This window comes from Musca domestica, unplaced genomic scaffold (genome assembly GCF_030504385.1).
Source record: "Musca domestica strain aabys unplaced genomic scaffold, Musca_domestica.polishedcontigs.V.1.1 27, whole genome shotgun sequence".
Lineage (NCBI taxonomy): Eukaryota > Metazoa > Arthropoda > Insecta > Diptera > Muscidae > Musca > Musca domestica.
Genome location: NW_026712286.1, coordinates 7,253,769 through 7,280,541, shown reverse-complemented (window position 1 = coordinate 7,280,541; position 26,773 = coordinate 7,253,769). Strand labels below are relative to the sequence as shown.

The window sequence follows — 26,773 nt, the reverse complement described above, 5'->3', positions numbered from 1 at the left end:
TTAGCCTTCTATCTCAATTTGGTCGAAAGATAGCGTGATTACAACAGACAGACAGACAGACAGACAGACACACAGACAGACAGACGGACATGGCTAAATCGTCTTAGAATTTTACGCTGATCAAGAATATATATACTTTGTTGGGTCTGACATGAATATTTCGAGGAGTTACAAACGGAATGACAAAATTAATATACCCTCCATAGTATGGTGGAGGGTATAAAAAGAATTTATGTATACAGGGTGGCGTATACATTGTGTCGGCACTCATACGCCTGCATAGTTTCTTCTATTAAAAAAAACAAGTAAAAAAGCTGTAAGTTCGGGCGGGCCGAACTTTTAATACCCTCCACCATTTGGTACAAATTTGGCAATTTCCAAAATATAAAACCCGTTAAAAATTCTGTTAAAATCATAAAAATACCATATGCTTATACGACGACGTGGGCCTGCATAGGCAACTTTTGTCATAAATTATTACAATATTTAAATGCGAAACTTGAAGAGAAATCTGTTTATAATGTAGCTAAAATCATCAAAATATCGAATATGGGGGGTACCGTTATATGGGGGCTATACGAAGACGTGGAACTGCACAGACAATATTCTGGCATGGGCTGAAGTATCCATTACAAACTTCACATGCGAAATTTGAAACAATCCCTGTAAATAATGTCGCTAAAATCATTAAAATACCGAATATCGGGGGGATACCGTTATATGGGGGCTATATGAAGACGTTGACCTACATGGCACATTTTTTGACTTTGGATGTAGTATCCATTACGAACTTCAAATACCAAATTTGAAATAATTCCGGTGAATAATGTCGCTAAAATCATCAAAATACCGAATATCGGGAGGTACCGTTATATGGGGGCTATATGATAACTTGGACCTACATGGCCCATTTACGAACTTAACCTGCCTACTGGCAAAATATACATGTGTGCAAAATTTTAGCCTTCTATCTCAATTTGTTCGAAAGATAGCGTGATTACAACAGACAGACAGACGGACAGACAGACAGACAGACGGACATGGCTAAATCGTCTTAGAATTTTACGCTGATCAAGAATATATATACTTTGTTGGGTCTGACATGAGTATTTCGAGGAGTTACAAACGGAATGACAAAATTAATATACCCTCCATAGTATGGTGGAGGGTATAAAAAAACTTATGAGAAATCCCATCTTAAATTTCCACTCACAAATCTAACCAATTTATTCAGAGAAATGGATTTCGTATCTATCCTTTCATATCCACAAGGCTACTAGAAAATGATACTTAGGCCCTATCCTTACAAGGGCTCTTAGAAGCTCAATTATGCCACATATAATCATATTTTCTCTGGAGAGCAATTTCTCTCTGTGACTAGAGATTTCTGTACAAACAACCCTGCGGTAAATTTAAGTGTATGTGGTGTCGTATACATTACGTCCACACTTATACGCTACGGAGGCTCCAGAATAAAACGTATTTTCTGGAGTACTTTTGGAATAAATACTTATTCCATTTTCTAAATGGACGTTTTTATAAGGGTTCTAAGAATTTTTTTTTTTTTTTTTTTTTTTTTGGAAGGGGTTATCATTAAAAAATTTTTGTATAGGAGAGTACCTCCAAGTACCTTTCCTATATATAAGAAGAACCTAGAAGTGTCTTTTTAGGAACAAGGCCAAAAAAAATTAAATTAATTGACTTTACGGATCGATTTTTTAGAAGGGTTTATAAAAACATTTTTTTCTAAGGAAAGTCCCATAGAACAGCATTTTTCAGAGAGAGAGAGAGAGAGAGAGAGAGAGAGAGAGAGAGAGCGAGAGTCCGTACCTTTTTAATACCAGAGAATCCTAGAAGTGTATTTATAGATCTACTCCTAAAAAATAAGTTTTCCCAATGAGAAATTTCTCTCCCTCTCTCTCTCTCTCTATCTCTCTCTTTGTCTTCACGTTTCCCCTAAATAAACGTGTGGGGAATATAAATGTGTCTCTCTGTCTTGACGTTTCCCCTAAATAAACGTGTGGGGAATATAAATGTGCATAGGGTGTCGTATACATTACGTCAACACCCATACGTACCAAGGTCCAGCCAATAAAAATAGAATATCTTATACAATTTTTAATACATATTTTATTCTGATTTCAATAACATTTTTTCGGAGAATCCTCTTGATTTTTACCTTACATAGCTAAGCAATAATTTCACTTTCCGGATGGACTGCCGAAAACTGAATAACCCACCCGGTGCCATCATAATTCACCGTTTTATGGAAACGCACCGTGACAAAATTGCTCGGACTGCGATAGAATGTCGGTTCATCCTATGAAAATAAAAAAAAAAACAACACATCAAAATATTCTCCGATTACAAAAACCCGCCCCCACCCCAAACTTACCTCCCCACAAAATTGTCGCACCACCTTTCCCTCTCCACTTGGCTGACCGCCAACAAAATTCTCATATTCAATGAACTGCAAATAGTCCGTGTGGCAGGTACTCTTCGCTCCCAGGTTGAAGGCAACAAAGCGTAGCATCAACTTCATATTGCTCGGCACCCGAATGTTCCAACGACAATCGGAATTATTGCGAACATTATTCGGATAATACGGATTGGTCAATATGCCGGCCGTGTTATACAGATCTCCACCACAACCGGGTGCATCGCGACTCGCCACATAGGTAAAATCGATTTGAGTGTAATAACCACTCAACTTCAAATTCAAACGCAATTCGTTCGAGTTCGTAAACAACGATTTTCCGGTCTCAACGTATTGGCATAATTTTTGCAAAGAGCTATTGGTTTTTGCATCGAACACCTCCAGATATTCGGCGGCACAGTCATATTCTGAAAACATCAACTCATTGTAATAAAAACTCAGCGAGGTATTGACGGGGGATTTGATATAAATGTCACAATGGTCGGAAGATTCGGCCAGTTTTATGCGGCCCTGGGTCCCAGTGAAGTTACGGAAGCATCCTACAGGGGAAAAATTAGAAAAATCCATTTCAAATTCTCACAATAATATGTTTCAAAACCCACCCTCTGCCATGGTGGCCCTTAATTTAAATCCCGACTTGGCCACCTTATCGTTGCTCTTGAATTTCACAAACACCGACTTCGAGGAGGAGAAATAGTCATTCGGTAGCTGATTACCGCAATAAATGTGCTCAGCACCAAAATCCGAACCTAAATACGGACCATAATTTCGATTGAATCCATTGAACACCAGCTTGGTACCCAAACCCTTTTCGATGATATCGGCATCCTGAAAAATATTTATTTTTTTTTCTTTTTGTAAAATTCCTCCCTATAACTCTTATTAGGCTTCAAATGCTTACATCCTCGTTAATTATTTTCACATAATCCTCGGAACACGAGTCGTTGGCCCCACTGGCCTCAATATCCAATTTCTCAAAGGTAAAGTGAATATTTTTGGCGCTCTTAATTTTCCACACGCAGTTTATGTTGTTGGGATATTTGCCGGACCCATCATCGGGAGAAGAGATGACAGCAGTCTGGAAGGGCAGAAAGAAATAAAGGTAATTCAAAGCAGGTTATTAAAAAAGTTACCGGAGTCCCCAAGGGTCGTATGAGTGTCGACAGGACGTATACGCACAGACGTATTTTGTCCGCAGAAGAAGACTTCTGCCCACAGAAGATGTCTTCTGTCCTCAGAAGAGGCCTTCTTTCCAGAGAAGAGGTTGTCTGTCCCCAAATGAGGTCCTCTTTCTCCTGAAGAGGTGTTCTTTCCTCGAAGCCGTCTTCTAGTCGCAGACAAAGACTTCTGTCCACAGAAGAGGTCTTCTGTCCACAGAAGAGGCCTCCTGCCCACAGAAGAGTTCTTCCGTCCACAGAAGAGGTCTTCTGTCCACAGAAGAGGTCTTCTCTCCACAGAAGAGGTCTTCTGTCCACAGAAGAGGTCTTCTGTCCACAGAAGAGGTCTTCTGTCCACAGAAGAGGTCTTCTGTCCACAGAAGAGGTCTTCTGTCCACAGAAGAGGTCTTCTGTCCACAGAAGAGGTCTTCTGACCACAGAAGGTGTCTTCTGTCCACAGAAGGTGTCTTCTGTCCACAGAAGAGGTCTTCTGTCCACAGAAAAGGTCTTCTGTCCACAGAAAAGGTCTTCTGTCCACAGAAAAGGTCTTCTGTCCACAGAAGAGGTATTCTGTCCACAGAAAAGGTCTTCTGTCCACAGAAGAGGTCATCTGTCCACAGAAGAGGTCTTCTGTCCACAGAAGAGGCCGTCTGTCCACAGAAGAGGCCGTCTGTACACAGAAGAGGCCGTATGTCTACAGAAGAGGTCTTCTGTCCAAAGAAGAGGACTTCTGTCCACAGAAGAGGTCTCCTGTCCACAGAAGAGATCTACTGTCCACAGATGAGGCCTTCTGTCCACAGAAGAGGTCTTCTGTCCACAGAAGAGGTCTTCTGTCCACAGAAGAGGTCTTCTGGCCACAGAAGTGGTCTTCTGTCAACAGAAAAGGTCTTCTGTCCACAGAAGAGGTCTTCCGTCCCCAGAAGAGGTTTCTATCCACAGAAGAGATCTTCTGGCACAGAGGAGGTCTTCTGTCCACAGAAGAAGTCTTCTCTACAAAGAAGAGGTCTTCTCTACAAAGAATAGGTCTTCTGCCCCCTGAAGAGCTCTTCTGTCCACAGAAGAGGTCTCCTATCCACAGAAGAGGTCTTCTGCACCCTGAAGAGGTCTTTCGTCCCTTGAAGGGTTCTTCTGTCCCCTGGAGAGGTCTTCTGTCCCTTGAAGGGTTTTTTGTCTGCAGAGGACCTCTTCTGGCCAAAGAAGACTTCCTTTTTCTCTTTTTTTTTCTCCTTTCTTTTGAAATCAAATTCTCTCTGCACTCACCTTCTGATTTCCGCTCAACTCGCGAATATGTTGTCCACACAGTTTTGGGACCGATCTAATTTTAGCCGTAAATCCGGTGCTGGTTTCATTGGCATCGGTGACAAATCGCAACAGCATTGTGTGGCGCGAAGAGACCATTTGACTGGGCACATCATGGCCACAGAAGGTGCCAATAGTGTCGGCAAAGAGCCCCGATCCATCTTTGATCTGCAGATAATCATCCGAGCAGCTGGGCGAACTTTCAACATGGAATGAACTGAACTCCACCTGCAGCTGGCGATCGGGTGTGGTGGTAAAAAGCCAGCTGCAATCCAGATTATTGCCATATTGGCCAGCGAAACGATTGAACTCATAGGTGTTGTTGTTGGAGCTGAGATAAATGGCATTGTCACAGTTCGGTATGAAACTGACCAAGGCCCGGAAGCCGTTCGAAGCATCCCTTTCATCGGAAAAGCTATGGATAAGGGCAGTGTTTTGCGGGATAGTAATTATGGGAATTTTGCCGGTCAAATTGCCACAGAATTTGGCCAAACGTTGATCCTCGACTGTGTTGAGACCCTTGTAGACTTCCACAGCATCATAGGTACACATGGCCTGACCCTCGAAATTGAGCTCCTGGAATTTAATGAGTATCTTGTAGTTTTCCGGGGCCTCTAGGCGCCAGGAACATTTGCTGGAGTGGGGATACATTTTGGAGGCCGAATCCCTAGGTGATTCAATGATGGAGCTATTGGTAATGGTGGCTCCACATTTGTTGTGGCCATATTCCATGAGGAAGCCCTTGGATCCGTAGCTGCTGTCGGTGCGCAGTACAACACTGATGGAGTTTTTCGATCTCACCTCATAGTTGGGTTTGCGTCCGCAAAGGACATTGGTCACAGGATTGCCGGAAGAGTCGGTGGTGCTAATGGTGACATTGTCGAAAAGGCACTTTACGGTGGGAGCATCCTCCACCTCGAATTCAATGAACCTCAGATAGAGGCTATTCGATTCGGTGCGATTTATTTCGGGCGAGGGGAGTATGGTGTAGTTACACACCAGGTTGTGCAAATAGGCGGTGGGATAGCCGGGTGAGGAGATTTGCTGTAGGGTGTTCGTGGCATAGAGCAGTCCTCCGCAGTTACGCTCGAAGTTTACCGTGAAGCCATCACCCTTGACATTGTCATCGGTGCGGAAGATCATGCGCAAGTCAGTGCTGGTAGTGTTGATCCTGGGCGGAGGGTTGCGGCCACACAACCGCTGTAGATCTTCCCACTTGCCATCGGCATTCTTTTGCTGGAACAGCAGATAATCTTTGCTGCAATTTGCACTGGCCTCTATGAAGAAGCGATCCTCGAATATGGCCGCCAAATGGAAGCCGGGCTCGGCGCTCAACTCCCAAATGCACTCCACATTGTTTGTGTATTGATAGTCCACACGGATCTGGCGATAGGGATAGGTCAGCTTGCCACCACAGCCGCTACCCTCCCGGACACTGAAATTAAACGTGGATTGATTGTTGTACTCCAGGGTGATGAATTCCAGGAAAACACCACCTCCACCCACGACCATATTCGTGGGTCCACTCTTGCCACAATATCTGCCCAGGTGGGGGAAATTCTGATTGGGTCCATTGTAGACGAGGAGATACTCCTCCTCACATTTACCCTTGAAGTCAACACTGAGCGTCACATCAATTTGTAATTCCTCATAGCGATCCTCAAAATCGGGTGGCTCTGTGGTGGGTGGTGTGGCCCATACGGCCCAGGCACATTCCAGGGCACCCGTGTGGTTGCCCATCTGAGGCTGGGTAATATTGAACTCATCGAAATAGAAGAGCGACCAAATGCCACCGCATTTGTAGAGGGTGTACTGTAGCTCCATTTCCTTGAGCGAGTTACGGACATTGCCATTGATAACCAGGCGGGTGGAAAAGGGTAACCTAAAGGAGGGTTGCGTCTCATTCGAACACATCAGCGAGGGCAACAGCCGTTCCTCCCCCACATACAACTGCAGCGAACTGAAATACTGACAGCCATAGGGCAACCATTGGCCCCGCGGATATTTCTCTTCCTTGGTAACGTGGATCGACACGGTTTGATTAAAATCCACTTTCAGGGGATATGAACAGTACACGGCCGTATTATTATCACGCCTGTATCTCAACGTCTCCGGCTGAGAATCGGTGATCAAAAACAACGAACGACAATGCAAAGACCTTTCATAGGCTGTGAATTTTAGTTTGAATCCCCGATTCCGGTTGAACGACAGAATCAAGGCATCAATGGCCATGGTATTGTCGGTGGAGTAAATGGCCGCTGGCGGATTATTGGAAATCCTTTCAATGATCGATGACATCTTGAAATCATTGGCAAAGAGGATGCGTCTATGCACGCGACCCATGGCCTGTTCCGAGCCCATATCAAAGTCCAGGAACTCGGCCTTGATGCGGGTGCCCTTGGGTGAACGTATGCGCCAGGAACACTGGATGGGCATGCTATTGCCAAGAGGATAGTTGGGAGTCTGCAAAATGCCCTGCGACGCCTCAATGGTTTCGTCGCAACGCGAACCCACCGCCTTGTAGGAAATCTCAAAGGCCTCCGGATTGTGATAGCCATTGCGTATCCTGTAGCGCAGCACCAGTTTGTTGGTCTCCACAATATAGCTGTGGCCCACCTCGGAACAGAGTATCAGGGTGTCGGTGATGTTGTCAAAACCCGAGCTAAAGGCATCGATTTCCTGCAGCTCCAGATGGGTGCTATTGGCACAGGCCGTTTCTTCATCATTGCTGTCCTTGGTGGCCAGTTTATCCATGGTAATGTGAATGGTACTGCCCAGTTCCGCTTCAATGGTCAGCACACATTCCAGCTCCTTTTCCTGGGGCTTTAGCTTCAAATTGGCTGGGGCCTTAACCACACCCTCCTTCTCGTAATAGAAGCCACCACAACGACTCAAACTGACCTTGGCCTGGAAACCCTTGTGCGGCTCCAGGGCATCGGTGTAGTACATGAGACGCAACACATTCCCCGTCGATCTCAGGGAATTGGGTTTCGTCTTGCCACAGTAGCGACCCACCAAGGGGGCCAACTCCGAGCTGCCATCATTCACCTGGACATATTCCAAATCACAGGTCTTTTGCGCCACCTCTTCCTCACCACCTGCCAAATCGAATTCCCCAAAGAAATCCAGGTTGATGGTCTTGTGCAGCGGTGCCCTCACCTTCCACACACACTCCGTATGGGGATTTGGGATATTCGGATAATTCGGTGTCGTAATCACCTGCTCTCTATCGAATTTGGTATTTTCATTCAGAACAATTTCCCTTGAACAATCATGGGTAATCTCCTCATAACGGAACGAAGCTCGATAGCCTGGGAAACCATTGCGGGAGAATTTCACATAGGCCCGATTCGAGGTGGTCTCCAGAATATCGGTTATATTATTCTCACAATATTTCCCCTTTCCCAAAAACGGTGAATCCTCATCCAGGCCATTGCGTACCAAAAAGAAAACATTGCAGCTACCCTGGGAAAATTGGCCCTGCAGCAAGGAATCGGGGAACTGAAGACGTATTCTCCTACCCTGCCTTACCCTTATCGACCACACACACTCGGCATTGTATTCATTACTGCGCTCCATGGTGATATTCACAAAACCACTGCTTTCCGTTAGCTCCGAACCACATTTGGTGGTGATCAGCGAACTAAACCCTGTCTTATTCACTCCCGAATCCGTTACCAGTTCCATTTTCAAATACGGAGTGCCATGATATTTATGTTCCTTGTCCGCAGACTTTTTACACATGGTGTCTAGAACCTGCCAATTTTCCAAATCTTTGCTGGCCGAAATCTTTACATAGTCGGCAAAACATTCAGCATACTCCTCCAAATCGATCTTCAGGAAGGTTACCACAGCATGGCGACTGGGATCATTGGCCATGACAATCCAAGAACATTTCAAGTTGGGGGCATAGCCAGCAGGATAGCCGGGTGAGTTGAAGAACAACGAGTTATTGACACGCAACGTTTGGCTGCCGCAGAGTTCGGCAATGCGTTGAGCGGTTTGATTATCGCGCACTGCCTGCCTCGAAAGCTGTTGCCACTCGAATTGGAAGGGCCCGCGATAGGCAGTCAAGTACAGGATATTTGTATTCGTCTGGACAATGTGGCCGTTAGCATAGTCAATGGGGGCTCCTATATCCGAATAGCCATCGTAGAACTGGGAAAAGAGGCAAATTTTCAAAATTGAAAAAAATATATCAAAAATATTTCAAAACAAAAAAAAAACATTGGTAGTTCGAACATTTTTTTTAAACCACGCCCACCTGATAGTTTGAAAAAATATTAAAAAAAAATCTAAAATTTCGACCATCCTTCTGATATTTTGACAAAAATATTTAAAAACAAGTAAGCAAAGGCTACAGTCGAGCGGGGCCGACCGTTGAATACCCTACAACACTCTAATAAATTATACAGTTTATATAGGCCATATACTCGAAAGAATTCCACAAGATATTGTGACAAATAATAAAAGAAAACCATCAGGTTTCGTTCTAATTTTCGAATAATAGAAACTTGAACTAATTTGCTCATTTCCAATTTATTGGTAGATGTTGCACTTCCTAGATCTGGAACCAATATTTCCCAAAGACCTATAATCTCTCAGAAGTGGCAAAAAATTAACATTTATTATTGGTTTTTGACTTAAACGCATCTATGTGAGATACAGACATTTGACTATATTCTTCAAGGAAATCAGCCTTAACGAAATAGTCAGAAGTGCGTCTTTTCTGTATTTGTGAATTCTCCAAAAAGACACTGGAATGGATATTTTCGTATTTTGTCTACAAAAGTTGGCAAACTATTTCACACATTGAATATTTTTGGATGGCCATCCAAAACTATTTGGCTTTTGCAATGTCCGGTAACCTCCATTTAAATGCGATCGGGCGATAATTACGACTTGCTGACAATTTTGCAGTTTTTTTGTCCATTTCAACCCCTAAATATATGGTGATTATCTCCAAAAAGAGTAGGCTTCTATTCTGACCCTCATCTTATCCCCATGCAAAATTTCATAAGGATCGGGCCATAAATGCGATCTGTATATGATATCCTGATATCCTAACTACTTAGTTTTGTTAGCTGTAGAAATATTACCAAATGTTTAATTCAAAATGAAAATATGCCAAAAATATGACAAAATTGAAAAAATATGAGAAAATATTACAAAATCAATATTTTCATCTTTAGAGAGGTATTTTTATGCGATTTTTTAGACGTTTTTTCTTTCCTGCCAAGAGGCCATTCTGAATTAATGAGAACTGTCGAAATCAGTTCAGCCGTTCTCGACATATATGAGATCTTTCAAGACTATCTTCTTTGATAGGCATATATATCGCACATATTTTGCTATATATCCGATTTGTTGCATCTTAACATCAATGTAAAGATCAGAAATAACCTTGTCATGGCTTTGTGATTTCGCCGGGATTTAAAATATTCGCGGTTTAATGAAAAATTTTGAATTTTTTCAACACAAAAGATATGGTCTATTTTATCCGCTAAATATTATCCGATGACCACCCAAATTGGTAGCCTTCTTCCCCGCCCTAAACTCTAGATACATGTGCAATTCCGCGTCGATTGGTCTATAATTGCGACCTGTAGAGCAACTGCAAAATCAGGAAATTTTTCAGTTTTTGGTCCATTTCAACCCCTAAATATTATGCGATCATCTCCAAAAGAAATAGGGTTCTATTCTGACCTTAACCCCACCTACATTCTAAATTTCGTGAAGATCGGGCCATAATTGCGACCTGTAGAGTGATTACAAATTAACATGGACAGACGGACAGACGGACAGACGGACGGACGGACATACATATCTAGATCGACTCAGCTCGGCGAGCTAGGAGGATCCATATATACTTTCCTATATGGGAAACCAATATTTCGAGGTGTTACATAAATTCTGGCCCAATCAAACTTATAATACCCCCAACACATAGTGTTGTAGGGTATAAAAAATCCACGCCCATCTAATACTTAAAACAAGTCAAAAAGTAGTAAGTTCGGCCGGGCCGAACTTTGAATAGCCTCCACCATTCGGAATGAATTTGGAAATTTTCAGAAAATAAAATCATTAAACATTCTGCTAAAATTTTAAAAATACCAAATATAGGCATTATATTGAGGTGTATACGATGTAGGCCTACATAGGCATTGTTTGTCATAAGCTATAATTCGTAACTTGAAATTAACGGTTGCTAAAAGACCCAACAAAGTATATATATGATGATTTGCTAAAATCATTAAAATATCGTATATAGGGAGGTACCGTTATATCGGAGCTGTGCGAAGACCTGGACCAGCATAGACAATTTTCTGTCACAGGCTGTAGCATCCATTACGAACTTCAAATACCACACCTCAAACAATTTCGGTGGGTATTGTAGCTAAAATTGTCAAAATACCGAATATAGGGATGTACTGATATATGGGCCCTATACGAAGACCTGAACCAGCATAGACAATTTTCTGTCTTAGGGAGTAGTATTCAATTCGAACTTCAAATACCAAATTTAAAACAATTCCGGTGAATAATGTCGCTAAAATCATAAAAATACCGAATATATGGGGGTACCGTTATATAGGGGCTATACGAAGACGTGTACCTGCACAGACAATTTTTTGTCTTAGGGTGATGTATCCAATTCGAACTTCAAATACCAAATTTGAAACAATTCCGGTGAATAATGTCGCTAAATTCATTAAAAAACCGAATATCGGGAGGTACCGTTATATGGAGGCTATATGAAGACGTGGACTTGCACAGACAATTTTCTGTCTTAGGGTGTAGTATCCATTTCGAACTTTAAATACCAAATTTGAAACAATTCCGGTGAATAATGTCGCTAAAATCATTAAAATACCGAATATCGGGAGGTACCGTTATATGGGGGCTATATGAAAACGTGGACCTACATGGCCCATTTACGAACTTAACCTGCCTACTGGAAAACTAAACATGTGTGCAAAATTTTAGCCATCTATCTCAATTCATTCGAAAGATAGCGTGATTACAACAGACAGACAGACGGACAGACAGACGGACAGACAGACGGACAGACAGACAGACAGACAGACGGACATGGCTAAATCGTCTTAGAATTTTACGCTGATCAAGAATATATATACTTTGTTGGGTCTGATATGAGTATTTCGAGGAGTTACAAACGGAATGACAAAGTTAATATACCCTCCATAGAATGGTGGAGGGTATAAAAATATTTTTGAAAAAATATTTGAATAATAATTATTCAAAAAAAAAAAATATTTTTGAATAATCCACGCCCATCTTAAACTTAAAAAAATATTTTTAAAAAATCCACGCCCATCTGAAACTTAAAAAAATATTTTTAAAAAAATCCACGCCCATCTGAAACTTAACAAAATCCACGCCCATCTAAAACTTAAAAAATATTTTTAAAAAATCTACGCCCATCTGAAACTTGGAAAAAAATATTTTTAAAAAAATCCACGCCCATCTGAAACTTGGAAAAAAATATTCTTAAAAAAATCCACGCCCATCTGAAACTTTAAAAAAACATATTTAAAACATCCACGCCCATCTGAAACTTTGAAAAAATATTTTTAAAAAAATCAACACCAACCTGAAACTTGGAAAAATATTTTTAAAAAAATCCACGCCCATCTGAAACTTTGAAAAATATTTAAAAAAAATCCACGCCCATCTGGAACTTTGAAAAAATATTTTTAAAAAATCCACGCTCATCTGAAACTTGGAAAAATATTTTAAAAAAACCCACGCCCATCTGAAACTTTGACAAAATATTTTTAAATAATCCACGCCCAAGTACTTTGAAAAAATATTTTTAAAAAAATCTATGATCATCTGGTAATATAAAAAATTATATTTTTAAAAAACCCACGCCCATCTGAAACTTTAAAAAATATTTTTAAAAAATCCACAACCATCTGGTAATATAAAAAATATATTTTAAATAAATCCACGCCCATCTAAAATTTTGAAAATATATTTTTAAATAAATCCACTACTATCTGGTAATATAAAAAATATATTTTTAAAAAAATCCACGCCCATCTGGTAATATAAAAAATATATTTTTAAAAAATCCACGCCCATAAAAATAATTTTTTAAAAAATATATTTTTTAAATAATAACCATCTTTTTGGTAATTCTTAAAAATATTTTTTTTTAATCCACTCCCATCTTGTAATATAAAAAATATATTTTTTAAATCCACGCCCATCTTGTAATATTAAAAATATATTTTTAATAAATCCACGACTATTGGCAGTATAAAAAAATTATATTTTTAAAAAACCCCATCCTTATTCCCCCCATCGTTATTCTTAAAAATAGATTTGTTTTAAATCCACGCCTATTGGTAGTATAAAAAATATATATTTTCAAAAAATCCCCGTCTTTTTGGTAATTCTTAAAAATTTTTTTTTTAAAAAATCCACGCCTATTGGTAGTTTAAAAAATATTTTTTAAAAAATCCACCCTTCTTGCTAGTTAAAAAAAAAATAATTTTTAAAAAATCCACCCTTCTTGGTAGTTTAAAAAAATAATTTTTAAAAAATCCACCCTTCTTGGTAGTCTAAAAAAAATAATTTTTAAAAAATCCACGCCTATTTGTAGTTTAAAAAAATATTTTTTTTAAAAAATCCCCGCACTGGTATTTCTTAAAAATATTTTTTTAAAAAATCCACGCCTGTTGGTAGTTCAAAAAAAATATTTTTTAAAAAATCCACGCTTTTGGGTAGTTCAAAAAAATATTTTTTTAAAAAATCCAAGCCTGTTGGTACTTCTTGAAGATATTTTTTTTAAAAAATCCACGCCAAGCCTGTTGGTACTTCTTGAGGATATTTTTTTAAAAAATCCACGCCTGTTGGTAGTTCTTAAAAATATTTTTTTAAAACATCCACGCCTATTGGTAGTTGTTAAAAATATTTTTTAAAAAATCCACGCCTATTGGTAGTTCTTAAAAATATTTTTTAAAAAATCCACACCCATCTGGTACTTTGAAAAAATATTTTTTAAAAAAATCAACGACCATCTGGTAATTTGAAAAAAATATTTTTTAAAAAATCCACGCCTATTGGATGTTCTTAAAAATATTTTTTTAAAAAATTCACGCCTGTTGGTAGTTCAAAAAAAATATTTTTTAAAAAATCCACGCCTGTTGGTAGTTCTTAAAAATATTTTTTAAAAAATACACGCCTTTGGGTAGTTCAAAAAAAAATATTTAAAAAATCCACGCCATTTCATACGTCGATTTTTTTAAATCCTAGCCTATTTGTACTTCGAAAAATATTCTTATAGAAGATTTTTCTCACCTTTATATATGGAATATCCGTGTCCACAATGTGTTTGATGGTCAGCAGGACAACATAATCCTTGTGTACCGTAATGCGCCAACTGTACATATCATGGCTATGGAATTTGGTAGGATACGCCGGTGATTCCAGTACACCCTCGGTGCCATTCAATTCATTGTGTTTCACTAACAGGAAAAAAAACAAAAAATTACATTCCAAAATCATACCTCCCCCCTTCCAACTTACCATAGCTATAGCTAGCCAGAAAACCCTCACCCACAACATCCTCATTACTTTGGAAGCGAATGAATAAATCCTCTCTTCCTTTGACGGTGGGCGGCAAACGATTACCACAATACACACCCAAAAATTTACCCAAAGCCGATGATTCCCGAATCTCAACATAATCGTTATTACATTCATCCGAATCTTCCAGATCCAGCGATTCAAATGTCACCTGGATGCTATTGCCCTTAGTGGGCGAGATATACCAATCACATTGGATATTCGGGGGATACGAGCTGGGATAATAGGGTGTCGAGAATTTGCCACTCAACGAGGTGTGCATGGCCCCACAAAAACTATCCATTTGATAGGCATAGGCGGTCATCTCAGAGATCAAATTAATGGGTACTTTCAAGGTCAGGGCATGGCCATTTGAAATTATATCCGGAGGATGGCTGGTACAGAAACGGGATCGAACAGGTGCGTCGACGTCATCAACACCCTCGTACACAACAACACCCTTGTCCATGCATTCACCCTCCGAACGATATGTGTAGGCCAGTGCGGGATACATTTGCGAATGGACAAAAGTGAGAAGGATATGTCTACTGGGGTCCTTCGAAATCAACTGCCATTCACAGGTGCGATTACGCGGCGTATGGTAGGCAAAATCCAAGCTGAAGACTCCATCCTCTTCCAATTCGACACGTTGGCCACAATCCTGAAAGGAGATTTAGATGAGAAGATTTTCTCTACGGAAAATTTTCTATGAATAAGTATTTTCCGAAGTATTTTCTATTCAGCCCCAGGTGAAAATTTTTTCCCATAGAAAATTTTTGCCACAGAAAATGTTCCTCCATAGAGAGAATTTTCACCATAGAAAATTTTCCTCCATAGAAAATTTTCTCCACAAAAATTTCCGCCATAGAAAATTTTTTTTCTCCACGGAAAATTTTTTCTCCCCAAAATATTTTCTCCAAGGGAAAATTCTCTCCATAGAAAATTTTCTCTCCATAGAAAATTTTCTCTCCATTGAAAATTTTCTCTCCATAGAAAATTTTCTCTCCATAGAAAATTTTCTCTCCACAGAAAAAATTTTCTCTCCATAGAAAATTTTCTCTCCACAGAAAAAATTTTCTCTCCATAGAAAATTTTCTCTCCACAGAAAAAATTTTCTCTCCATAGAAAATTTTCTCTCCACAGAAAAAATTTTCTCTCCATAGAAAATTTTCTCTCCACAGAAAAAATTTTCTCTCCATAGAAAATTTTCTCTCCATAGAAAATTTTCTCTCCATAGAAAATTTTCTCTCCACAGAAAAAATTTTCTCTCCACAGAAAAAATTTTCTCTCCGCAGAAAAAATTTTCTCTCCACAGAAAAAATTTTCTCTCCACAGAAAAAATTTTCTCTCCACAGAAAAAATTTTCTCTCCACAGAAAAAAATTTCTCTCCACAGAAAAAAATTTCTCTCCACAAAAAAAAAATTCTCTCCACAGAAAAAATTTTCTCTCCACAGAAAAAATTTTCTCTCCACAGAAAAAATTTTCTCTCCACAGAAAAAATTTTCTCTCCACAGAAAAAATTTTCTCTCCACAGAAAATTTTCTCTCCACAGAAAATTTTCTCTCCATAGAAAATTTTCTCTCCACAGAAAATTTTCTCTCCATAGAAAATTTTCTCTCCACAGAAAATTTTCTCTCCACAGAAAAAAATTTCTCTCCATAGAAAATTTTCTCTCCACAGAAAAAATTTTCTCTCCACAGAAAAAATTTTCTCTCCACAGAAAAAAATTTCTCTCCACAGAAAAAAATTTCTCTCCACAAAAAAAAAATTCTCTCCACAGAAAAAATTTTCTCTCCACAGAAAAAATTTTCTCTCCACAGAAAAAAATTTCTCTCCACAGAAAAAATTTTCTCTCCACAGAAAAAATTTTCTCTCCACAGAAAAAATTTTCTCTCCACAGAAAAAATTTTCTCTCCACAGAAAAAATTTTCTCTCCACAGAAAAACTTTTCTCTCCACAGAAAAAATTTTCTCTCCACAGAAAAAATTTTTTCTCCACAGAAAATTTTCTCTCCACAGAAAATTTTCTCTCCACAGAAAATGTTCTCTCCATAGAAAATTTTCTCTCCACAGAAAATTTTCTCTCCATAGAAAATTTTCTCTCCACAGAAAATTTTCTCTCCATAGAAAATTTTCTCTCCATAGAAAATTTTCTCTCCATAGAAAATTTTCTCTCCACAGAAAATTTTCTCTCCATAGAAAATTTTCTCTCCACAGAAAATTTTCTCTCCACAGAAAATTTTCTCTCCATAGAAAATTTTCTCCATAAAGAGAATTTTCTTCATAGAGGATTTTCTCCAAGGGAAATTTTCTCCATAGAAAATTCTCCACCGCCTTGTTTTCCCTCCTTACCTCCACAAAGCTCAGCTTGAAACCCCTTGCCGACACCGAATCATCTGAATGGAAATGCACGGTGACCACATTCGAGGTACTGCGCCACGTTAGCACCTTCCTACCGTCATCTTCGTCTTCATCCATGTCACCGCATTGCTTGAATATCGAGACCGGCTCATCCGAAGATGTTGAGTTCTCGGTGGCCTCCACATAGTCCATTTCACAGCCATAGAAATTCTCCAGCTCCATTTCCTCCATGGTCAAGATGATGGTGTGATGTTCGCTCACCTCAATGGTCCACTCGCAGTCTGCCTCCTCGGGATATGAATTAGGATAATTGGGCGAGGTTATGACTCCGTTTTTGGCCGTCAGGATGCCACCACATGCTGCCGGAAAAAATAAAGAGATTAGTTTCCATTTGGAAATAATTCCGGTGGTTCCACTTACTTGACTTATGGGTGCTATAGGAAGCCTCAAAACCTTTGCCATTGTTTTGCCCATCACTGTAGAAACGCACATACATCCGATGACTGGAACTTTTTATTACCAAATTTTCCGCCCGACCACAATGTCGCTCGCGGGGATTTTTGGTGTTGCGATGTGGCGATACCACCAAGGCATCCTTGGTGCAATTCTCAGATCCTTCCAAATCCATTTGATTGATGGCAAATTCAATGCCCTGTCCGGGTTGGGTAATAATTTCCCAAAAGCATTCCATGTCATTGGGATAGGGATGTGGATAGGATGGCGATTGTAGAACACCCTCGGCTGCCCGTAGCACTCCCAAACAACCCACCATGGCGTATTCCAGCTGGAAGCTGAGCTGATTTGTTGTCTGCTTGATCACCATGGTGTCGCTGGTGGAGTTGAGGGTCTGGCCCACACTGTTTATCTCCAGACTGCGATTACCATCCATGATTGTCAATTTAGCGGTCTTGTCCGCCGTCTCAAAGTGGGTGATCTCCAGTTGTATGCGATTTCCCTTGGGAGCCTTAATGGTCCACAAGCAATTCACCTCCTCCCCGAAATCGGCAAAGGATACTCCATAATTGGGACTTTCAATGACTCCATAATGCTGGGTCAAGGTCACCGTACAATTGGAATGGTAACTCAACGAGAAACCTCTCTGTCGATTCGAATCATCTGATTCAAAGGACACCAACGCCTCATGACTATCCACCACATACTGCTTGCCCATTTCATCGGGACTCAAATTACAAATCATAGCTACGCGGTTCTTATGCTCCGTGGTGCCCTCATAGATTTCCAACTTGTCATAGCGGCAACTGGCATGCTGCTCCAGATCCAGGTCATTCACCGTGAAGTGTATGGTCGATCCGGGATGGACATGTATGCGCCACTCGCAACGGGCATTATTCGAATAGGGATTTGGATAGAATGGCGAGGTAATCATTCCCCGATCCGATTCCAAATTACCACCACAACCACTGGAGAAGACATACCAGCCGATCTGGAAACCACGGCGATTATCGAAGCTATTCGAATGGAAGTGCAGATATATTTGATTCGTAAACGAGGGTATGGCATGGGGTATCTGGGAGTGATTGCCACAGAAGATGCCCAACAGGGAGGACTGGTTTGAGCCACCATTCCTGGAAGAAAGAAAACCCCATTAGCCTTCAAAAATTTAAAACCTTTCACCTCCGTTATCCTACCTTATCTCGAGCCAATCGCTGGAACAATTTGAAGCCGGCTCCACATCGAAAACCTCCACCAACAATTCCAGCTGCGTACCATGTGCCGTGTTGATAACCCAAGTGCAGTCCAAATCTTCAGTGTAGTTGGAAGGCCAATTCGGCGATCTCAAGGTACCCACAGAGGAGTAAATATGGCCATTGCACTGATTCTTGTTATCCACAAAATCATAGGTCAACTCGAAGCCACCCCTGGCATCTGTGGAGTCGGAGACGAATTTTATCGTCACCAGGCGGGAATGGCTGAGGAAGGATTCGGCTCGATGGCTGTCGCAAAACCTGAAATGAAGGCCAAAAGGGGGAGGGTAGAGGAATTGGATGTTGAGAAAATGAGAGATAAGTGACGTCATCAACTCTAATGAAGATGCATCTGACGTCATCTACTTGGACGAAGATGAAATCATTTACACTATCGATCATCTACTCTAGCGTAGATGGCTCTGAAGGTCATCTACTCGTCCGAAGATGACTCCGAACGTCACCTACTCCTCCGTTGATGACTCCGAACGTCATCTACTCCTCCGTAGATTAACACGAACAGCATCTACTCCTCAGAAGATGACTCCGAACGTCATCTACTCCTCCGTATATGACTCCGGACGACATCTACTCGTCCGCAGATTACTCCGAAAGTCATCTACTCTCTCGTAGATGACTCGGAACGTCATCTACTCCTCCGAAGATGACTCCGAACGTCACCTACTCCTCCGTTGTTGACTAAGAACGTCATCTACTCATCCGTAGATGACTCCGAAGGTCATCTGCTCCTCCGTAGATGACTCCGAAGGTCATCTACTCCTCCGTAGATGACTCTGGACGTCATCTACTCCTCCGTAGATGACTCCGGACGTCATCTACCCTAGCGAAGATGACTCCGAACGGCATCTACTCCTCAGTAGATGACTCCGAACAGCATCTACTCCTCCGTAGATGACGTTGAACAGCATCTACTCCTCCGTAGATGACTCCGAACAGCATCTACTCCTCCGTAGATGACTCCGAACAGCATCTACTCCTCCGTAGATGACTCCGAACAGCATCTACTCCTCCGTAGATGACTCCGAACAGCATCTACTCCTCCGTAGATGACTCCGAACGTCAGCTACTCCTTCGTAGATGACTCCGAACGTCATCTACTCCTCCGTAGATGACGCCGAACGTCATCTACTCCTTCGTAGATGACACCGAACGTCATCTACTCCTCCGAAGATGACTCCGAACTTCATCGACTCCTCCTTAGATGACTTCGGACGACATCTACTCCTCCGTAGATGACTCCGAACGTCATCTACTCCTCCGTAGATGACTCCGAACATCACCTACTCCTCCGTAGATGACTCCGAACGTAATATACTCTATCGTAGATGACTCCGGACGACATCTACTCCTCCGGAGATGACTCCGGATGTCATCTACTCGTCCGCAGATGACTCCGAACATCACCTACTCCTCCGTAGATGACTCCGAACGTCATCTACTCTATCGTAGATGACTCCGAGGATGATCCCTGACGCCATCCACTCTGCTGTAGAAGACCGCTTATGCCACCTTATCTACTATGACTTCTCAGTTTCTCCCTCTGCCCCTTCTCTCTCTCCATTTTTCCCTCTGCCCCTTCTCTTCATCTCTCCATCTGTCCCCTCTATCCCCGTCTTTACCTCTACCCCTTCTCTCTCCGACTCTCCCTCGGCCCCTTCTCTCTCCTACTCTCCCTATGACCTTTCTATCTTCGCCTCCCTCTGCCCCTTCTCACTCCATTTTTCCCTCTGTCCCGTCTTTCCCTCTGCCCTTCTCTCTCCAACACTCCCTCGGCCCCTTCTCTCTCCTACTCTCCCTATGACCTTTCTATCTCCGCCTCCCTCTACCCCTTCTCTTTCCATCTCTCCCTCTGTCCTTTCTCTTTCCATCTCTACCTCAGCCCCTTCTCACTCTATATCTCCCTCTACCCCTTCACTCTCCACATCCCCGTCTATGCTTTTCCCAGCTCTTCCTATCCCACCTCTTTCTATATCCCACCTCTCTCTCTCTCTCACTCTCTCCATCTAGAATCTCCCCTCAATCTTTTTTGAATGTCTGCTCAGTTTCCCTCCCACATCTCCATCTCCCACCATTCATCTCTCCCTCCCTCACCCTCCATCTCCCCCTCCCAATCTATTCATCCTCTACACCTCTCTCTCTCTCTTATTGTATTGCTCTTATTTTCTCTGTACTCACCTTCCCAATGGCAAAGCGTTCTCAGCGTTAGCCAAATTATCATAAATTTCCACGTAGTCATAGCTACAATCCATTGACTCTTCCAAATCGAATGATTTCCAATTGATGAGAATGTATTTATCGCGCGGTGCCATAATCGCCCAATAGCATTCCATGTCGTGCATATAGGTACCCTCATCGTTGGTGGGCAAACGGATGTTATAACCGGGTTTGGTATAGACACCGCCACAATTGGTTTTCGCCGTTGGTATGGCCTTGTATTTCAGTTTGAAACCACGACCACTCGACGTCAAGCCTGTCTTCAGATGGAAAATTAGGAAATTTATTTTCGACACGAAATCCACATCGGGCGCCTTTTGGGCGCAGTAGGGTCCCATGAGGTTTTTGTTCATGTCGTCATTGATCTGGGGGAGGAAAGACGATTTTTATTAAGTGGTTTTCTCTCTCCCTCTCTCTCTTACTCACCCTCAACGAAGTATAGGAACATTCGCTATCTCCTTCTACAGCGGAATCCTTAACATCGAAATCCTCGAAATGCACCTCAATCACGGTATTCGGTTCGGTATTAATTTTATAGGTACAGTAACGATCTTTGTTCACAGACCTGGGATAGCCGGGAGACATGATGACACCCTCGGGTGACTCAAAGGTGTAGGAGCAATCTTAAATGGGAGAAGGGCAAGTTTATTAAGGAATAAAGGTCCTTGGATATCCTGGATCTGGAAGGCTACTTACCAGCTTCGTAGCTAATTTTGAATTCAGCTCCTGTCTTTCCATAGAACTTCACCAGGGCCCGGCTGTACACAGATTGCACCATAGGAGGTATGCCCCCATAATCTCCACAATATTTGGCCTGCAATGATTTTTCTTCACTGGCAGGATTGATGTCATAGATCTAGAAAATAAACCCTTAGAACAAAAATTTTGAAATGTAAAATTTCCACACCCACCTCCACACAATCCTGCGGACCCATTTTAAAAATCTTGAATTGCATATCGATGCGCTCACTTCCCGTCATGCTTAGCTCATATTCACAGGACAACGAATCCTGACTGATATGGGGCGATTGAATGCTACCCTCGGGCGCAGTGTAAGTACCACCACATCCCGGCAGACGTTCCTCCAGGGAATAAAAAATCTGGAATCCCGTATCCGAACCGATGTTGTCCGAATGGAACACCACATTGGCTTCATTGGTGGGCAACAACAAGGGCTGCGGATGGGAAGAGTTGCAGAATTTCTCCACCATCTGGCCAGATATGGCATCGGTTATCTGGAAATAAACACACAGAATTTAAAAATATCCTCCTCCCCCCAAAATCTGCCCTCAACCCACCTCCAGAAAATCGTAGTTACAGCTATCATGACTCTCAATTTGCAGACTAAAGAATGTCAGCTTCAAACGCTTGTCATTGGGGGCCTTCAACAGCCAATGGCAATCACGATTCTTGGGATAATTACCAGGCGATCCGGGACTTGAGATTGTACCATGGCTCTCCACATTGATCACGCCACCACACTGGGGAGCAATGGAGTTCCACTGCAACTCGAAACCCTCCTTCGATGTGCTGTTATCCGATCGAAACCACAAATACAAATTATTGGTGGAACTAATGATGTTGCCTCCCAACGGCAGATGAGTGCCACAGAAACGTCCAATAATCTGGGCCGCCGCCGATCGGCCATCGTTAATTTGCAGCCAATCGAAACGACATTCGGTGGCATCCTCCAAATCGAAGTGGTGGAAAGTTACGTTCAGCACCATGGATTCGTTGGTACGAATTATCCAGGCGCATTGTGAATTATGATCGTACAGGGAGCCGGGAGGATATTTCAATTGACCCGTAACACCGTGCAGGACACCACCACAATCACTGGCCTGTTTCTCACATTTCTCACCAACAAAACCGGGGGTACACTGGCACGTGAAGGAGCGATTGGTTGAGGTGGTAATCGGCCGACAGCGACCATTATTGCGGCAGGGATTCGGACTGCAGGGGCTGGGTGCCGGGGTACATGTGTCGCCAATGAAGCCGACCGGGCAAAGACATTTGAAACTGCTGCCGCTGTCGATACAGGTGCCACCGTTCTGGAAAGGAAGGAAGGGATGTTAGAGACTTTTTTGAAGATGACCTTCGGTGACATCTACTATTCAGTAGACGACCCCTGATGCCATCTATGCTACCGTAGATGACCTCTGGTGACATCTAATCGACAATAGATGACCTCTGGTGACATCTACTCTACTGTAGATAACCACTGCTGACATCTACTCTACAGTAGATGACCTCTGTTGACATCTACTCTACAGTAGATGACCCCTGGTGACCTCTACTCCACAGTATATGACACCTGGTGACATCTACTCTAAAGAAGATTACCCTTGGTGACATCTACTCCACCGTAGATGACTCCTGATGACATCTACTCTACCGTAGATGACTCCAGATGACATCAACTCTGCACTAGATGGCCCATGGTGACCTCTACTCCACAGAAGATAGCCAATGGTTACCTCTACTACAGAGTAGATGGCTCATGGTGACCTCTACTTCAGAGTAGATGGCCCATGGTGACCTCTACTTCAGAGTAGATGACCCCTGGTGACATCTACTCTACCGTAGATGAACCCTGGTGACACCTACTCTACCGTAGATGAACCCTGGTGACATCTACTCTAAAGAAGATTGCCCTTGGTGACATCTACTCTACCGTAGATGGCCCATGGTGACCTCTACTTCATAGTACATGGCCCATGGCGACCTCTACTTCAGAGTAGATGGCCCCTGGTGACCTCTACTCTACCGTAGATGAACCCTGGTGACACCTACTCTACCGTAGATGACCTCTGGTGACATCTACTCTAAAGAAGATTACCCTTGGTGACATCTACGCTAGAGTAGATGACCCCTAGTGACATCAACTCTGCAGTAGATGGCCCATGGTGACCTCTACTTCATAGTAGATGGCCCATGGCGACCTCTACTTCAGAGTAGATGGCCCCTGGTGACCTCTACTCTACCGTAGATGAACACTGGTGACATCTACTCTAAAGAAGATTACCCTTGGTGACATCTGCTCTACCGTAGATGACTCCTGATGACATCTACTCTACCGTAAATGACTCCTGATGACATCAACTCTGCACTAAATGGCCCATGGTGACCTCTACTCCACAGAATAGCCAATGGTTACCTCTACTTCAGAGTAGATTGCCCATGGTGACCTCTACTTCAGAGTAGATAACCCCTGGTGACCTCTACTCTACCGTAGATGAACCCTGGTGACCTCTACTCCAACGAAGATGGCCCATGGTAACCTCTACTCCACAGTAGATGAACCCTGGTGACCTCTACTCCACAGTAGATGACACCTGGTGACCTCTACTCTACAGTACCTGGGCCTGGTGACATCTACTGTCGAGTAGATAACCTCCATGGACATCTATTCTACAGTAGATGACCTCCATTGGCATCAACAACTCTACGTAAATGACCTCCGGTGACATCTACTCACCAAACATGGTTGACTAATGCAATTCCGGGCGGTTCCCACAACGCAGCCATTCGGTCCAATACCACTGCCCACCATGCCGGTCGGACAGCTACAGACGACGGTATTCGAAATTTCATTGCACTTAGCCAGAGGGTGGCAAATATTTGCCGTTGCGCAAGTGGTAATGGAACCCATTGACGAAGCAGAGCTGGTATCCGATGTGGTTGCGGCGGTGGAACGTTCACAGGTGCGGCCATCACCCACCCAGCCCAAAGGACATTCTCCACAGTGAAAAGAGCCCTGAGAAGAAAAAAACCACATTATTTCTCATATTCCGCAAAGAGAGGGTGACTCGCCCTCTCTCTCTTTCTCTCTCTCTCTCTTTCTTTCATTTTTTCTCGTTTTCTATTTTTTTTTCTCTCTTTACTCACATAGGAATTTATGCACTGGACCTTGGGATTCATGCTGCATCCTCCATTCAGCTGGGCACACTCATCTATATCGCGACACGTTACCCCATTACCCGTCATACCCGGTCCACAGGGGGCACAGGTAAAGGAACCTGGTAAATTTATACATTTCGTCACACATGGCGTGTGACTTTCGGCACATTCATCTACATCAACGGTACAGGCTGGCAGCAGACCCGTCGTCTTCCAACCCTGATCACAGATACATTTATAGCCAAAGGTATCATTGCTGCTGACACAAGTTCCATGACCACATAGCTCCCATGAAGACGATTGCAGGCAATCACCCTTGCGCTGGGTACAATGGATGCCGAACCAACCGGGCTGGCAAATACAGCTATACGAACCGAATTGATTGATACATTGGGCGCCATTTTGACAACCCAAATCGGTGCCGGCATACAGGGCGCATTCGTTGACATCTTTTTCGCAGGTGGTGCCCTAGGGGAGGGAGGGAAGTTATTTTTCAAATTATGTCGTGGAATCAGAACTTTGCTCCTGTCAGGGCTGGGGTCGACGTGAGAGTTCCTGTCTCTAAACGGAGTTGAAAGTTATCGTTGCCTTAAAGAACCTAAAAATAGTTTCTCTTTTCCAACTCCGCCTTGGAACACCAACTCCAACCTCGACCCCGAAATCTTTCTTAATATCCTGCAAATAACCCCTTCTTACCTCAAAATTCTTCGGACACTTGCACACAAATCCTCCAAAAATATTCAAACACCCTCCACCATTCTGACATGGATTACTGCGACAATAGTCGGTTTCCAGGCGTTCCGTTAGCGACTGAACCTTGGTCTCGACCCGTTGCAAACGACTGCGGTAACGACGCATCGATTGAGCCGCCGAACGGGTACGATTTTGTAAAGCACGAATCCGTGATTCCAAACCTTGGGGACCAAAGACTTGCGCCTTCAACGATGCCGCATCGGCCATTAGCTGTTGCAACAACTCATCTTCGACTAAATCTCTGCGTTCAACGGAACCCGAAGGTCCATACATGTGATAGCTGGGTTTCAATAGCATATCCAGCACATCGAAGTCGTCGTTGATCAGCAGGCGAGATTTTCCCTTAAGGACAAAGCTTATGTTGCGATCTAGGCCGGATTCGAAAATTAGGTGGCCATCTTTGGAAATGATTTTGGGTCTGAAGGAGGGAGAGAGAGGGGGAGAAAGGGATAGATGGAGAGGGAGAGAGAGAGGGAGAGAGAGTTAAGTATAAAACGCCTTCCATTTGTAAATGACAGATACTCACGAGTTCACCAGAGCCGTTATGGGGGGCGTAATGCAGCACAGCGCCAGCAGAGCAGCCACTCTAAGGTGGTAGCCCATTTTGTTTGCTTGTCTTCTTTTGAACAAGATTTTTTAATATTTTTTTTTTAATTTTTTAAAAAAATTATTTGCTTGGCTTGGGAAAATAAATGGTTTATTTTCCCATATTTTTGATGTCGATTTCAAAATTTGTTATTTAATATTTTTTCACAGCAGAGTTCATGACCACCTATAAATTCGAAAGTTTTTCTAGATTTCTTTCAAAAAGATCACGTTTTAACCCTAGGGTTAGGAAGATAATTTTTTTTAGATATTTTTTTTTTATTTTTTCCTCCGAATATTTTATTTAATATTAAAACTTGTAGTTCAATGTTTTCACTGTTACTTTTTAATTTTTTTATTTCATTGCTTTCACTGTAAATTTTTTATAAAAGAATAGGGATTTTTCTGTAGTCCTTCGAATAAATATTTATTTTTTATTTTTTAGAAATTCCTTTAAATAAGCACAATTATATTTTTCACTGTGGAGATCCAATTTTCAATATTTATTTTTTTTTACTTTTCAATATTATCCTTTTTTATTTTTTTTTACTTTTTTATTAACCTTCGAATTTTTTTAAATTTTCTTATTTTTATTTTCCGATTTATTTTCAAAACCTTTCACTTGACAATGCCAGTTCAAAACTGAAATTACTACTCGCTTGCAGTTCTACAAGTCAATTTAGGGGGCGTTGCTGTTTGAGTGAAATTCGCTGTCCCAAATGAGAAGAGGTCCATTTACCGGC

The 26,773-nt window shown here is 42.0% G+C and overlaps 1 protein-coding gene across 1 annotated transcript; it reads right to left on the bottom strand.

Annotated features, from left to right (window-relative positions):
* Nucleotides 1-2,115: 2,115 nt before the first annotated feature.
* LOC101898204 (cubilin homolog) lies at nucleotides 2,116-26,079 on the bottom strand. The gene is made up of 19 exons (XM_059124040.1): nucleotides 25,972-26,079; nucleotides 25,389-25,863; nucleotides 24,681-25,160; nucleotides 24,271-24,549; nucleotides 22,091-22,843; nucleotides 21,704-22,027; nucleotides 21,489-21,648; nucleotides 21,219-21,415; nucleotides 20,754-21,157; nucleotides 18,501-18,818; nucleotides 17,272-18,437; nucleotides 16,843-17,210; nucleotides 14,452-15,151; nucleotides 14,224-14,390; nucleotides 4,855-9,051; nucleotides 3,339-3,515; nucleotides 3,040-3,265; nucleotides 2,396-2,976; nucleotides 2,116-2,320 (listed from the first exon to the last, which is right to left on the bottom strand). The coding sequence occupies exons 1-19, from the start codon at nucleotides 26,046-26,048 to the stop codon at nucleotides 2,189-2,191; spliced, it is 11,181 nt and encodes a 3,726-aa protein (XP_058980023.1). The 5' UTR covers nucleotides 26,049-26,079; the 3' UTR covers nucleotides 2,116-2,188.
* Between the last annotated feature and the right edge of the window lie 694 nt (nucleotides 26,080-26,773).

Bases quoted from the DNA above. Each gene is read 5' to 3' on its own strand.
- LOC101898204 (XM_059124040.1), bottom strand. From the start codon at position 26,048: ATGGGCTACCACCTTAGAGTGGCTGCTCTGCTGGCGCTGTGCTGCATT. The intron at 22,844-24,270 runs GTGAGTAGATGT...CTTCCTTTCCAG, and splicing joins GCATTAGTCAACCATGTTTG to AACGGTGGCACCTGTATCGA. The intron at 2,977-3,039 runs GTGGGTTTTGAA...TTTCCCCTGTAG, and splicing joins AAGGGCCACCATGGCAGAGG to GATGCTTCCGTAACTTCACT.